The 13,604-nt window shown below is 44.3% G+C and overlaps 1 protein-coding gene across 1 annotated transcript; it reads right to left on the minus strand.

Moving 5' to 3' along the window:
- Positions 1 to 1,631: 1,631 nt before the first annotated feature.
- Positions 1,632 to 5,224, minus strand: SNRPD2 (small nuclear ribonucleoprotein D2 polypeptide). The gene is made up of 3 exons (XM_081202106.1): positions 5,085 to 5,224; positions 2,554 to 2,733; positions 1,632 to 2,045 (listed from the first exon to the last, which is right to left on the minus strand). Coding segments are annotated over exons 1-3 (357 nt in total). The 5' UTR covers positions 5,087 to 5,224; the 3' UTR covers positions 1,632 to 1,870.
- Positions 5,225 to 13,604: the final 8,380 nt, after the last annotated feature.

Here is a 13,604-nt window from a genome sequence, read left to right on the forward strand (position 1 = left end):
CCTCCCCTGCAGTTGTTGCTGTTGTTAATTAAATTTGTACACTGCCCTATACCTGTAGATATCAGGGCGGTTCACAACATAAAATTACAATATTAAAAACACAAAATACACCATAAAAATAAGAACAAAGACAACTCAATAATCCCTCCATCCGCTGCTGCTGATCAATACATTTATGCAATGTTTTGGGATATGAATTTGAAAATTCCCAAGACTGCAAACTGGTGCAAATTTTGTTTCAAGTACAGTTGTACCTTGGAAGTCGAACGGAATCCGTTCCGGAAGTCCGCTCGACTTCCAAAACGTTCGGAAACCAAAGGGTGGCTTCCGATTGGCTGCAGGAAGCTTCTGCAGCCAATCAGAATCTGTGGAAGCCCCGTCAGACGTTCAGGTTCTAAAGAACATTTGCAAACCGGAACACTCACTTCTGGGTTTGCGGCGTTCAGGAGCCCAAACATCTGAGTATCAAGGGACGACTGAACAGGCATATTGTATTATTCCGTCTCTAGGTTTCATTCTGAACAATACATCTTAAGTTTTTAAAAGTCTGGGGATATTTTTAAGGAATGGGGAAAACAGAAGTGAAGAACCTTTCTCTACCTTTTAGCTAAAACCTACATGCCTCAACGGCAGGCTTCTTCCAAACTCTAGGACTTGCAGGCAGCTCTGTCCAAGTCAGTGAAGCCACCAGGGCCCAGAACACAACTTCTGTTCTCATACCAAATAAAGATGTTTTGCTGTGCTTGCTGGTCAACTGTAGGGAATGCTGATAAGGTGTGGGGATACAGAGAGACCTATATCAGTGGGAGAAGTCAAAAGCTTTCAGTTTGGGGAGTGGCTTCTTTTCCTACCTAATGCTCTCAGCACAGAGGACTTCAGGCTCCAAGCATGTACTGTATTTTTCGCTCTATAGGGCACACCTAGGTTTTTTTTGGGGGGGGGAATAAAGGAAAAAAAATATTCCCCCCCCCCAGCCCCTAAGAGCAAAGAAGCCAAGACAGCCAGCGGGATCCATCCCGCTGGCTGTCTTGGCTTCCCCTTTAGCCACGCACAACCTCTCCAGCCGGGAGAGGCTGCGCACAGCTTTGGCAGAAGCCAAGACAGCGAGCGGGATGGATCCCGCTCGCTGTTTTGGCTTCGTTTTTAGCCGCGGGGCTGGGGAAGCCTGACCTTCCCCTGACCCCAGAACAGGTCCGGGAGCGGCGGCAAGGTTGCGTGCAGCCTTGCCACCGTTCCCGGAGCTTGCGGGCTGGGGGAGCGCTCTGAAGGTTTGCAGATAGCTGCCTGAAGCCCGGGGTGTGCAGCGCTGCACTCCCCAGGCTTCGGGCTGCAGGCTGCTATCCGCAAGCCTTCGGAGCCCGGCTCTCCAGGCTTCCCGAAGCCTGGAGAGCGAGAGGAGTCGGTGCGCACCGACCCATCTCGCTCTCCAGGCTTCAGTGAAAGCCTGCATTCGCTCCATAGGATGCACACACATACCCCTTCATTTTTGGAGGGGGAAAAGTGCGTCTTATAGAGCGAAAAATACAGTAACCCACAGCTCAGCTCCCACCAGCCACAAGATTCCCATCCCCTTCATTGCCATCAAAAACTTCACCAGGTAGAAGAGCCTGCGCCAAACAAAAAAGCAGAAAGAGGATTTTAACAAAATGTTTATTACAAAAGAAAAGGTCATCAGGCAACATATATGAACATAACCAGGTGTCTGGGGATTGGAATTTGCATTATTACCTCTATGAATAGCAAGAAGTCTTGCACCTTCCTTCATCGGGGTACTGTATATTCATTGCTCAAAAATACTTTTAAATGCCTCTTGTTGGTTTCTTGATTAGACCACTAGGCTCTCAAGTACCTACAGCCTGCTGACAGCCTATTATTTGCCAGCGATTAGGGGGTTCCTCAGCACCACAATGACTGAATCTCCACGCAGGAACATCTTGGAGATGTAGCGGTCCTTGTTGACAGGTTTCGATTTCTTCTTGCCTTTCCCACTCTTGGGCACCTCTGTCCACATCTCCTTCACGTTTTCCAACACCATGTTGCAGTGCCTGGTGGGGAGAGGAAGCTGTTACCTGGATGCAAGGCTCTCTCTTTCCTGCTACCAACAAATGGGGAGGGAACAAAACATCCCTCTCTCTGTGACCAAGGAACACCCCCATTCTCTAGACTAGAGAGTCCAGAAGAACCTCAAAGGGGAATTGTTCAATTCCCAGTGAACAAATTATACTGTTGTTAAATTTATAAACGGATCACCGCCGCAGGAATAGGATGGGCACTATCAACACACATGTCAGTTGACAAAGACCAGGGTAAAGAGATGGATATTCAGCATTTGCTGAAAGCGCTGTAATGAAGAAACCAGACACATCGTTGTGGGGAGAGCATTCCACAACTGGGGCTGCAAGAGAATCCCCTCTCCTGGGCCAACACTCCTCTCCCTGAACTTCTGAAGGAGATGGAACTACCAAAAGGAAAACTGGAAATCTGCCACTTATTTTGAAAGTCTGAACTTGATCTGGCTTTATTTACTTCCGAGCAAGCGACAGAGCATCCTACCTGTCAAAGGCTTTGACCCGGCCAAGCAGTTTCTTGTTGTTTCGACAGTTGATTAGCACCTGAGTATTGTTTTTGACGGACTGGGTGAGAACAGAAAGGGGCCCCGTGTTGAACTCTTCCTCCTCCCTCTTCTGGAGCTCCTCTGGGGTCATCTCACTCTTGGGCTTGTTTAAGAGGCTCCTGAGGAGGAAGAAAAGAGACGGCGCTTGTCAAGTCCCATAGGATAACTATGCAGGCATCTGGTGAATGACAACCAGCACCGACTAAATGTGACTTGGCAATATAAAATATGTTCTAGTGGTTATACGACTAGTATCGACGCATCCTTTCACCGCAAGCATGGAAGAAGCACTGTGGTGCAGGGGAGGTGGAAGGGAAAAAAAGAGAAAGATCATAGAATCATAGAGTTGGAAGAGACCACAAGGGCCATCGAGTCCAACCCCCTGCCAAGCAGGAAACACCATCAGAGCACTCCTGACATATGGTTGTCAAGCCTCTGCTTAAAGACCTCCAAAGTAGGAGACTCCACCACACTCCTTGGCAGCAAATTCCACTGTCAAACAGCTCTTACTGTCAGGAAGTTCTTCCTAATGTTTAGGTGGAATCTTCTTTCTTGGAGTTTGGATCCATTGCTCCGTGTCCGCTTCTCTGGAGCAGCAGAAAACAACCTTTCTCCCTCCTCTATGTGACATCCTTTTATATATTTGAACATGGCTATCATATCACCCCTTAACCTCCTCTTCTCCAGGCTAAACATGCCCAGCTCCCTTAGCCGTTCCTCATAAGGCATCGTTTCCAGGCCTTTGACCATTTTGGTTGCCCTCCTCTGGACACGTTCCAGTTTGTCAGTGTCCTTCTTGAATTGTGGTGCCCAGAACTGGACACAGTACTCCAGGTGAGGTCTGACCAGAGCAGAATACAGTGGCACTATTACTTCCCTTGATCTAGATGCTATACTCCTATTGACGCAGCCCAGAATTGCATTGGCTTTTTTAGCTGCCGCGTCATATCCTAGCCACCAAGAATCATTATTCATCCACTTAAACATTTTAAGGCAGTAGACACAACCCACTAAAAGTCTCCTGTGCAGGGGAGCAATGGGACTAGTGTGGAAGCAAAATCTCCGCTGCTCATAACTAGCAGGCAATAAAATTATCCTAACTGTTGTTGTTTACCCACCCTTCACCCTAAGGTGCCAGGGCAGATTACAGTGATCAAAACACAAAATTAAAAAACAGTTTTGAAACAAGTTAAGAGCCACAAACTCTAAGGTGGCTCCTTTAAAATATGCACCCAATTACTTTGCTACATAGTGCCCTTTACCAAAGTACAGTGGTACCTCGGGTTAAGTACTTAATTTGTTCCAGAGGTCCGTTCTTAACCTGAAACTGTTCTTAACCTGAAGCAACACTTTGGTTAACGGAGCCTCCTGCTGCTACCGTGCCGCCGGAGCACGATTTCTGTTCTCATCCTGAAGCAAAGTTCTTAACCCGAGGTAATATTTCTCGGTTAGTGGAGTCTGTAACCTGAAACGTATGTAACCCAAGGTACCACTGTAAAGGCAAGGTGGTTGGAAACATGCTAATGCAGGACCCCTCCCATCTGAATCAGCAAAACTATTCCACTAGCCACTGGGAAGCATCTTGGAAGCAGCCAAATAAGCCAAGAGGGAAGACCCTGGGCATGAGGAAGAGGCCAGTAGCTGGATCAGACCAAAGCGGGGAAGGGGGGGCAGCGAGTCCCAGCATTCTGTTCTTAAGGTGGCCAACCAGCTGCTAGTAAGGGAAGCCCAAAGGCAGCGCATGAAGGCCGTGACTCCCCCTTCCCACTTGCAAACGACCAAGGTGAACGAGAAAAGGGGCGGCAGAGAAGAGGATGGTGTCAGGGGGCGAAGCGGGGAGAGCTGGGGGTAGCCTTTCCAATAAGGCAGCGGGAGCCATTTAATTCCATGAATGCTTTGTTAATGACCGGTTTCCACCACTACCCCATGTTTTTAGCTGCTCCCTCCCCCTCTCTCTTTTTTTTACAGTCAAAATAAAAAAATTCCTTCCAGTAGCACCTTAAAGACCAACTAAGTTAGTTCTTGGTATGAGCTTTCGTGTGCATGCACACTTCTTCTTTACAGGTAGGTAGCCATGCTGGTCTGCCGTAGTCGAAATAAAATTTAAAAATTCATTCCAGTAGCACCTTAGAGACCAGCTAATATCTGAAGAAGTGTGCATGCACACGAAAGCTCACACCAATAACAAAATTAGTTGGTCTCTAAGGTGCTACTGGAAGGATTTTTTTAAATTTTGTCTCTTTTTTCTAAGCCTTCTTGAGTCCCTGTAAGGGAAGAAGGTGGGACATAAATAAATACGGCAGTAATTATAACGCTCTTAAACAGGGGCGCCTATTCGAATATTTACGGTATAGTGATTATTACCCCCCACAAAAAATCCTGACCCACAAGAAAGGGGACCTCCCCACCCCCACCCCCCAAAAAAACCCGGCCCCCTTCTCTTCCACCCCCTTCCCCGGCCCGTCCTCACATGGCTGGGCCCTCCTCGTCTTCCTAGCCGTCGACTCGCGCGGCGAACTGCTCCGTCGCGGCTTTGCAAACGTGAGCGCCTTCCCGGGCTTCCGCTTCCGGGGCATTTCCAAGCCTGCCCGGCCGGCCCTTCCAGGCCTAACGTCTCTATGGCTTGGCGGCTACGGCGCGCGAGAAGAGGCAAAACACCCCGCGAAACGGCTTTGCCCTGCCTGTGAGCTGTTTACTCGCTTGGGTTCCAATGCATTTCCTGGGAAAGAAGCTCCCGTTGGACCTTCTTTTCGAGTAAAATCTGCCCTCCAGACACTGTACTTTTTTTGTTAGGGGGGGGGAATGCATAATAATAATAATACATAATAATAATACATAATAATAATAATAATACATAATAATAATACATAATAATAATAATAATAATAATAATAATAATAATAATAATACATAATAATAATAATAATAATACATAATAATAATAATAATACATAATAATAATAATAATAATAATAATAATAATAATACATAATAATAATAATAATAATAATACATAATAATAATAATAATAATAATAATAATAATACATAATAATAATAATAATACATAATAATAATACATAATAATAATACATAATAATAATAATAATAATCCATTTATAATGGAGGAAGGGCGTTCCTAAATCAGTCAAACCGCAGCAAAAATGAAGGGAAAAGGTGCTTGCCATATTTCAAAAAGTGAAAATCCGGACACAAAGGTTGTTGAGCGTTTTGGAGCAAAGTTGTTGAGCTTGCTTTAGTTCTTCCCAAAATCTCTCTCAAAAAAGAAGTTTTTGAGCCACTTTTAAGGAAATTCGCCAAAATCTAGTCTTCCCACGTGGGTTGCCATACACCAGTTTTTTCCCGGACACTGCTTCCGACTGCAGTATTCCGTCAATGTCCGGGAAATTCAAGACAGATGACAACCACTATTATCTTTTATATTTATGTTCCACTTTCCCCTTTAAAAAAACCACCAAAAAAACCCTCAGGTTGGCATATGTAGCTTTTCCCGCTGCTTTATTACCCTGAGAAGGTAGGTCAGGCCCAAAAGAGAGTGGCTGGTCCCAAGGGCACACATAATTGGATAGCGATTTTAATGTGCTCAGCTCAGCGCAGTAAACTCTGCACAACGCTGGCTTTTTCAATGAATTGGCTGTTAATGAAGGAGCAAGCAAGCTTTGTCCAAGCACATAATGGCAAATATATATATATGCTTATGTCGGTCTGTAACACCCTGCTTGTGGTTAACGCTTAGCTGGAATGAAATATTCAACGCAGCAACAGAGAAATTAAATAATAATTTATTTGTCAGACAAATAAATGAGAGGCACAGTGGTATATGGTTACCAAGCTCTGGCCTGCCTCCTGCCATTATGGCCAGCCCTTATATTTCCTTAATCCACCCCCCTTTGCTGCTCCTGTGGCTGCCTCTGTTCAATCAGCCTGCTTGAATTTCCTATTGGCTGATTGCTATAACCAATTTTAAGATACACCCATATCCATCCTCCTGTCCTTATATGGCAGACAAAGAGCTATATATTGTTACATCTATAAATGACAAATAAGTAGTAATATATCTTACATGTGTCTCAACAAGGAATCTTAATTACCAGCTCACCTCTTGCCCTCCTTGCCCTCCAAAACAGATGGTTAATAATTTTAAAATTTTATCTTGAACAGATGTCAGAGACCTTGGGTTCACATAAACATTGAAAGATCTCCTTCATTTGAAGGTTTCTAAACAAATGTTTGACAACTAATATATCTGGATGGCGTCTCATTGTCTAGGAGGAAAACACTGTCAAGGTTCTCTAAAAACAGCTGGTCTTGTGCCTGGCATGAAACTTTTGAAAGTCTAAGCCCATTTACCTGATCAAGATATAAGCCAATATATGCCTTGATTAAAAATGCAGTCTATATTCAGATGCCACATTCCCCCCTTTCAAGCTCAAGGACCAAGCGTCCTTGATAGCTTGATCTGCATCATATTCTGAGTTAAAGCTCTGTATAGGGCCATGACATGAGGTAGAGTTTCATTCGAAATCATCTTGCTAATTGTACTTCTAAAACATGAAATGATACATGGCATCATACATAAAACCATCACTACTACTGTCAAGAAAAACAAGCAAGACATGTGGCCAACACACGGATTGCCTCACCATTATCTGAAATGTTAAAGCAACAGGCATTCCCTGTCAAGTTCAAGACTCCACATAGGCCTCTCTGCTTGGCAAGTACATAATCCATTCCCATTTTCAGCTGCAAAATGACGGCTCTACTTTCATCCAACTGTTGTGCAATAAGTCTCAAACTCTGGGCCGTTACATTGGTTACAAGTTCCACTACTGCTTGCAATCAAATTATTCTGTTTAGATTATAAATAGGATCCCGTGCCCCTTGTATGAGCTCACCAGGATTCCAGGAGGCAGGATCATAATAGGCTATAATGCGCTCTGGTGGCCAATCATCAGTATCGCTCCAACTTTGGGTACTTCCTCCTGCTATATGAGAAATATCAGCGTTTCTTCGTGTTCGCTTAGCTGAACTAGTGGGCAAAATCCAAATTGGTGGTAATACCCATCCCAGGAAACAAGTCCCACTCCATTTGGAAGGGAGTTTCTTGTATGCCCATTCTCCACATATCCACCACAACCATCGGGTCTGAGGTTTTTGGTACGTGGAGTACAGAAGGCGAAATATCACAAGGGGTATAGAGTTCACAGTGCAGTATGTTAGATTGCCTTTCTCTGTCACAGTTATGTTCCATACCACTTTCCATGCATGAATAAAAGGGGTTGCACAGGGCAAGGTATTCCGAGTTCGATAGGTAGTACCGTTTGCCCAGGTATGACTATTCTTAATATAATCCCAAGTATAGTGACAATGAGAAGAGCCTATCATGGTAGAATCAGCTGCATCTGATGATTTATGTACACAGAATTCCCCTTGTACAGGTATAACTCGTAATGTTTAGTTGAGTTCCATCCGGGGAAATTCTGTACTTCTGTTTGGTGTAGCATTTCGCTTACCATACCAATGGCATTTATTGGTATCGGTAATAAGGGCACACCTCCCTCTGAATCATCTGGCCCAAGAGAGCAAACAAGGCAATTGGTCCTATTTGCACATTGGCTACCATCTCAGCTAAACCTACCCACATATTGTGGTCATAGCGGAATCCATATTTAGCAAATTTGGTCAGATTCAAGGACCCTCCCCTTCCCAAGGGATCAGGATTAATAATAAAATCATGTTGATGTCTAGCATATGCATTCCTTCCACAAAAAATTACCTTATTGTGTTAGCAGAAAACTATTAGTCCCAATATAATTCCCCCAGTGACAGAAATGGGGAACCACCAAGACCAAAACATATATCCCAAGGATCCCCAATGTGTAATATCCCTGATAATTGTTCCACAAGGGGGCAGTCAATCAATTGTATAAGAGAATCTTCCCGCTCACAGTCTCTGGTTCAGACGCTCCTCAAGCTTCAGGCGTGCGCAGGTCAGCCAGCTTCCAGGTTTGTGGCTGCAGCAGGCCGGTCGTCTAATGCTGCCCGAGACCTAGCCCGTTCCCGGTAGGGCTAGATACAGGGGTTTTTGGAGAGAGTCAGTTTAAGAGGATTAGAGGGGTCACCTTTGCATGTCCAACTGCCTTCGGACTTCTTCAAACGGGAGTGATGAATCCAGGGGGGTCACCTCAGCTACCTTCACCGCTGTTGGAGTAGAGAGCAAGACGGTGTAAGGTCCACGCCACTTAGGTGCAAGTGGATCACGTTTCCACTCTTTCACCCATATGCTATGCCAGCCTGAAGCTGATGAATCGGCACGGCAATGCTGCACGGCGTGCGCTCGAGGGCCCACCTGTTAAGATAAAAACAAACAAACAAACAAACACGAGAGAGAGACAAAAACACGGGAGAGAGATTGCACTTGTCCCTGTGTCACATGGTCTCTTATTTGTTTGAGGTCAGTTGGAATATCCTGAACAAAGGAGGGCGGCCTCCCATACAGGAGCTCAAAAGGTGACAACTTAAGTCTTTTGTGGGTGTGCACCGAACACAAAACAGTGTTATGGGTAACACGTCTACCCTCCTGAGACTTTAAACATATTAGTGGGCTTCTGGCATGCCCTGCAGATACCTTGCACAAGCGTCTGGCGGTAGGTGGTAAGCCTGGCCAGGTGAATTGCATTGTTTGGATCCCAATTAGGATCTTCCAAGGGAAAGTTGTCCTGGAGATGACGGTCAATATTATAAATATTTCCCACTCTGGCCTGCTCACGCAAATATATCTGTGCCTTTTCAATTATGTCTCTCCTTTCCTCAGTGGTGAACAGAGTATTCAGGAGCTGGCGGCAATCTGTCCAAGTAGGACTGTGAGTATTTATTATTGAAGTCACCAAGTCCATCATAGCCTGAGGTGGCTGTATTGCTTGCTGACCGATCAAGGTCTCCCTGTAACTTCTGTAATAATTCTCTAGAACTTGGATGTACAGGGGTTTGGGGTGGGCAATTAGTTGTTCCACTAAAGGAGACTGTAGATGGAGTTCTACTGGGACTCACAGGTGGAATAACCACTTCTGCTTGGGCTTCATTATAGAACTCCAATGCCTCCTGAAGATATTTATCATAATCTATCAAGGAATCAAGTTCTGTGACTCCACCCCCATTATTCATTCCACTTTCTTGCCTTGGGGTTACAACTGGTGGAGTGTTTGGATTTATTTGGCAAGATTCCTTTCCTAACTTTGGCTTTTACAGCCAATAATTTGCATCGTTGGACTTTGCATTCCCTTATCCATGGAGGATTTTTATTTAATGTGCTCAGCCAGGAATCTATATATGAAAATTGTTCTGGGCACCCTCCAGTCTCTTTGGCGATGTTAGACGAAAGTTTGCTTACTAAATTTATATCAAAGGTTCCTTGAGATGGCCATTCAATATTTTGATTCGGCCACTCTAATTCACATAACGTTCTCAGGCGCTCTGGCGTCAGTTTGACTCCATATGCCCCTGAGAAGGCTTTCTTAAAATTATTTAACATACATTCAAAAGGTGTACTTCCCCCTTTGAACCCCCAACTCCCATTGTATGGCCCTGTGAAGTATCCACTCAGTCACTCACACACACACCTTACTGGTAAACGAAGTAGTACTCACTCCACACTTAGGTCAGCTACACATTGTACTTTCTCACACATGCAATGCGCCAGATACTTCACCACACACTACCTCCCATTCTTCCCTTTCCCCCCACCAGATCACCATCTGATATACCCAGCCACCTAGCGTACTCAGTTCCCCTTTACTGAGACGCAGAAGTTTGATCAGGACTTCTCTTCCTCCCAATTAATTGGAGGGCCAAAACCCCTTAGTGCACTTACCCTTAGCTGGTTCCCTGTTTATTTCTCTGGTCCCCCCCGGTCCGTCGCCGTCAGTGGGCAGGGTATCAGACAGACGAGACTGCTGCGTTCCCCTGGAAAAAATTTTTCCAGTGCGCGCTGGGTAGGCACAGTTGTCCTCTCTCTTGTACCCCGTCCAGTGAGGCGAAGGCGCTGCGTTCCAGCAGACCACTTATCCGAGTCGCAGGCACCATAAAATGTAACACCCTGCTTGTGGTTAACGCTTAGCTGGAATGAAATATTCAACGCAGCAACAGAGAAATTAAATAATAATTTATTTGTCAGACAAATAAATGAGAGGCACAGTGGTATATGGTTACCAAGCTCTGGCCTGCCTCCTGCCATTATGGCCAGCCCTTATATTTCCTTAATCCACCCCCCTTTGCTGCTCCTGTGGCTGCCTCTGTTCAATCAGCCTGCTTGAATTTCCTATTGGCTGATTGCTATAACCAATTTTAAGATACACCCATATCCATCCTCCTGTCCTTATATGGCAGACAAAGAGCTATATATTGTTACATCTATAAATGACAAATAAGTAGTAATATATCTTACATGTGTCTCAACAAGGAATCTTAATTACCAGCTCACCTCTTGCCCTCCTTGCCCTCCAAAACAGATGGTTAATAATTTTAAAATTTTATCTTGAACAGATGTCAGAGACCTTGGGTTCACATAAACATTGAAAGATCTCCTTCATTTGAAGGTTTCTAAACAAATGTTTGACAACTAATATATCTGGATGGCGTCTCATTGTCTAGGAGGAAAACACTGTCAAGGTTCTCTAAAAACAGCTGGTCTTGTGCCTGGCATGAAACTTTTGAAAGTCTAAGCCCATTTACCTGATCAAGATATAAGCCAATATATGCCTTGATTAAAAATGCAGTCTATATTCAGATGCCACAGGTCAAAGCAGGTGCCAGCATAAAAAGGCTTTCACAGGCAGGAAAAAAGGTTACAGTATTCTCCACCAGTGAGTAAGGTAAAGGGACCCCTGACCATTAGGTCCAGTCGTGACCGACTCTGGGGTTGCGGCGCTCATCTCGCTTTACTGGCCGAGGGAGCCGGCGTACAGCTTCTGGGTCCTGTGGCCAGCATGACCAAGCCGCTTCTGGCAAACCAGAGCAGCGCACGGAAACGCCGTTTACCTTCCTCCCAGAGTGGTACCTATTTATCTACTTGTACTTTGACGTGCTTTTGAACTGCTAGGTTGGCAGGAGCAGGGACTGAGCAACAGGAGCTCACCCCGTCGCGGGAATTCGAACCGCTGACCTTCTGATTGGCAAGCTCAAGAGGCTCTGTGCTTTGACCCACAGCGTCACCAGTGAGTACCATCGCACAAAAAAGGGCTATATATAATTCAGATAACAGTATCTTGTGAATAAGGGCTGTGGTGTTTGTGTCCTGCTTGTGATGTATGCAGTGCTTTTTTTCCCTAAAAAAAAATGTTCAGGGGAGCCCAAGAAAGTCAAATCTCTCACTGCCTCCATTTCTTCCCCTTCTATTTGCCAGGAGGTGATGGGCCCAGTGGCCATGATCTTAGTTTTTTTGATGTTGAGCTTCAGACCATATTTTGCACTCTCCTCTTTCACCCTCATTAAAAGGTTCTTTAATTCCTCCTCACTTTCTGCCATCAAGGTTGTGTCATCTGCATATCTGAGGTTGTTGATATTTCTTCCAGCAATCTTACTTCTGGGTTGGGATTCATCCAGCCCAGCCTTTTGCATGATGAATTCTGCATATAAGTTAAATAAGCAGAATAATAATAATAATAATAATAATAATAATAATAATAATAATAATGTCCTCCCATCTGACTGGGATGCCCCAGCCACTCTGGGCGGCTTCCAACACATATAAAAACATAATAAAACACTGAACATTTAAAAACTTCCCTATATGAGGCTGCCTTCAGATGTCTTCTAAATGTTGTATATTTAACTTATCTCTGTGGCTCGGAGGTTGCATAACTTTACCCTCCAACATTTATCTGATGAAAATTGGGACGTCCCAAGGGAAAGCGGGACATTCTGGGATCAAATCAGAAATCGGAATGGCCTCTGTAAATCTGGGGCTGTCCTGTCCCTGAAAAATAAGGAAACGCTTGGAGGTTTTCTATTCTCCACACAAACTGGCAGCAGCTTTTCAGAGTTTCAACAGGGAGTCTCCCCCAACCCTACTTTCTTTGTTCAAATTTTTTTTATTGGTTTTCCAAAAATTTTAAACAGACAAACAAACATACATCTTAGCTGTACTTGATCCAATCTTAGTAACATTGTTAAGTGACTTCCTCATAATCCCCCTGGCTGAATTTCAGTGTATATCATTGTAACAGTTTTCCAAAACCTATTTTCTCATAAAATTAACTTAATCACTTAACCTCTTACTTTGTTTTCATTTGGACTCTAAACATATTCTTCTCTAAAATTACATAATTAAATCCCAAGCCTATCTGAAATTTGCAAGTTTTTCCAATTACAGTGGTGCCTCGCAAGATGAAATTAATTTGTTCTGCGAGTTTTTTCGTCTAGCGAATTTTTCGTCTTGCGAAGCACGGTGTCGGGAAAGTTTTGGAAAAGCTTCAAAAATTACCAAAAACCTCAAAAAAGGCTACCACACCGCGTTCTATGAGTTGCTCCTCGAAGTCAAGTCGCAACTGTATTAACGGTGTTAAGAAAAAGGAAACAAACTTGCAAGACGTTTTCGTCTTGCGAAGCAAGCCCATAGGGAAATTCGTCTTGCGAAGCAGCTCAAAAACCGCAAAACCCTTTCGTCTAGCGAGTTTTTCATCTTGCGAGGCATTCGTCTTGCGGGGCACCACTGTAAGCTATCTTAGCATATTTAACTAAATAGTCTTTAAATTTCTTCCATTCCTCTTGGTACTCCTCCTCCTTCTGGTCGCGGACTCTTCCAGTCAGGTCAGCTAGCTCCGAAAAGTCCATCATCTTCATCTGCTATTCCTCCACTGTCGGGACTTCTTGTGATTTCCAATTCTTAGCTAACAAAATTCTAGCTGCAGTTGTACAATACAAAAACAATCTAACATCTTTTTTTTGGGGGGGGGCAATTCCAAACCTATTAT

Source organism: Podarcis bocagei (genome assembly GCF_964188305.1).
Source record: "Podarcis bocagei genome assembly, chromosome: 7".
NCBI lineage: Eukaryota > Metazoa > Chordata > Lepidosauria > Squamata > Lacertidae > Podarcis > Podarcis bocagei.

Coding starts and splice junctions, on each gene's coding strand:
- SNRPD2 (XM_081202106.1), bottom strand. Junction 2,046..2,553: donor CGGGTCAAAGCCTTTGACAG/GTAGGATGCTCT, acceptor TCTCCCCACCAG/GCACTGCAACATGGTGTTGG.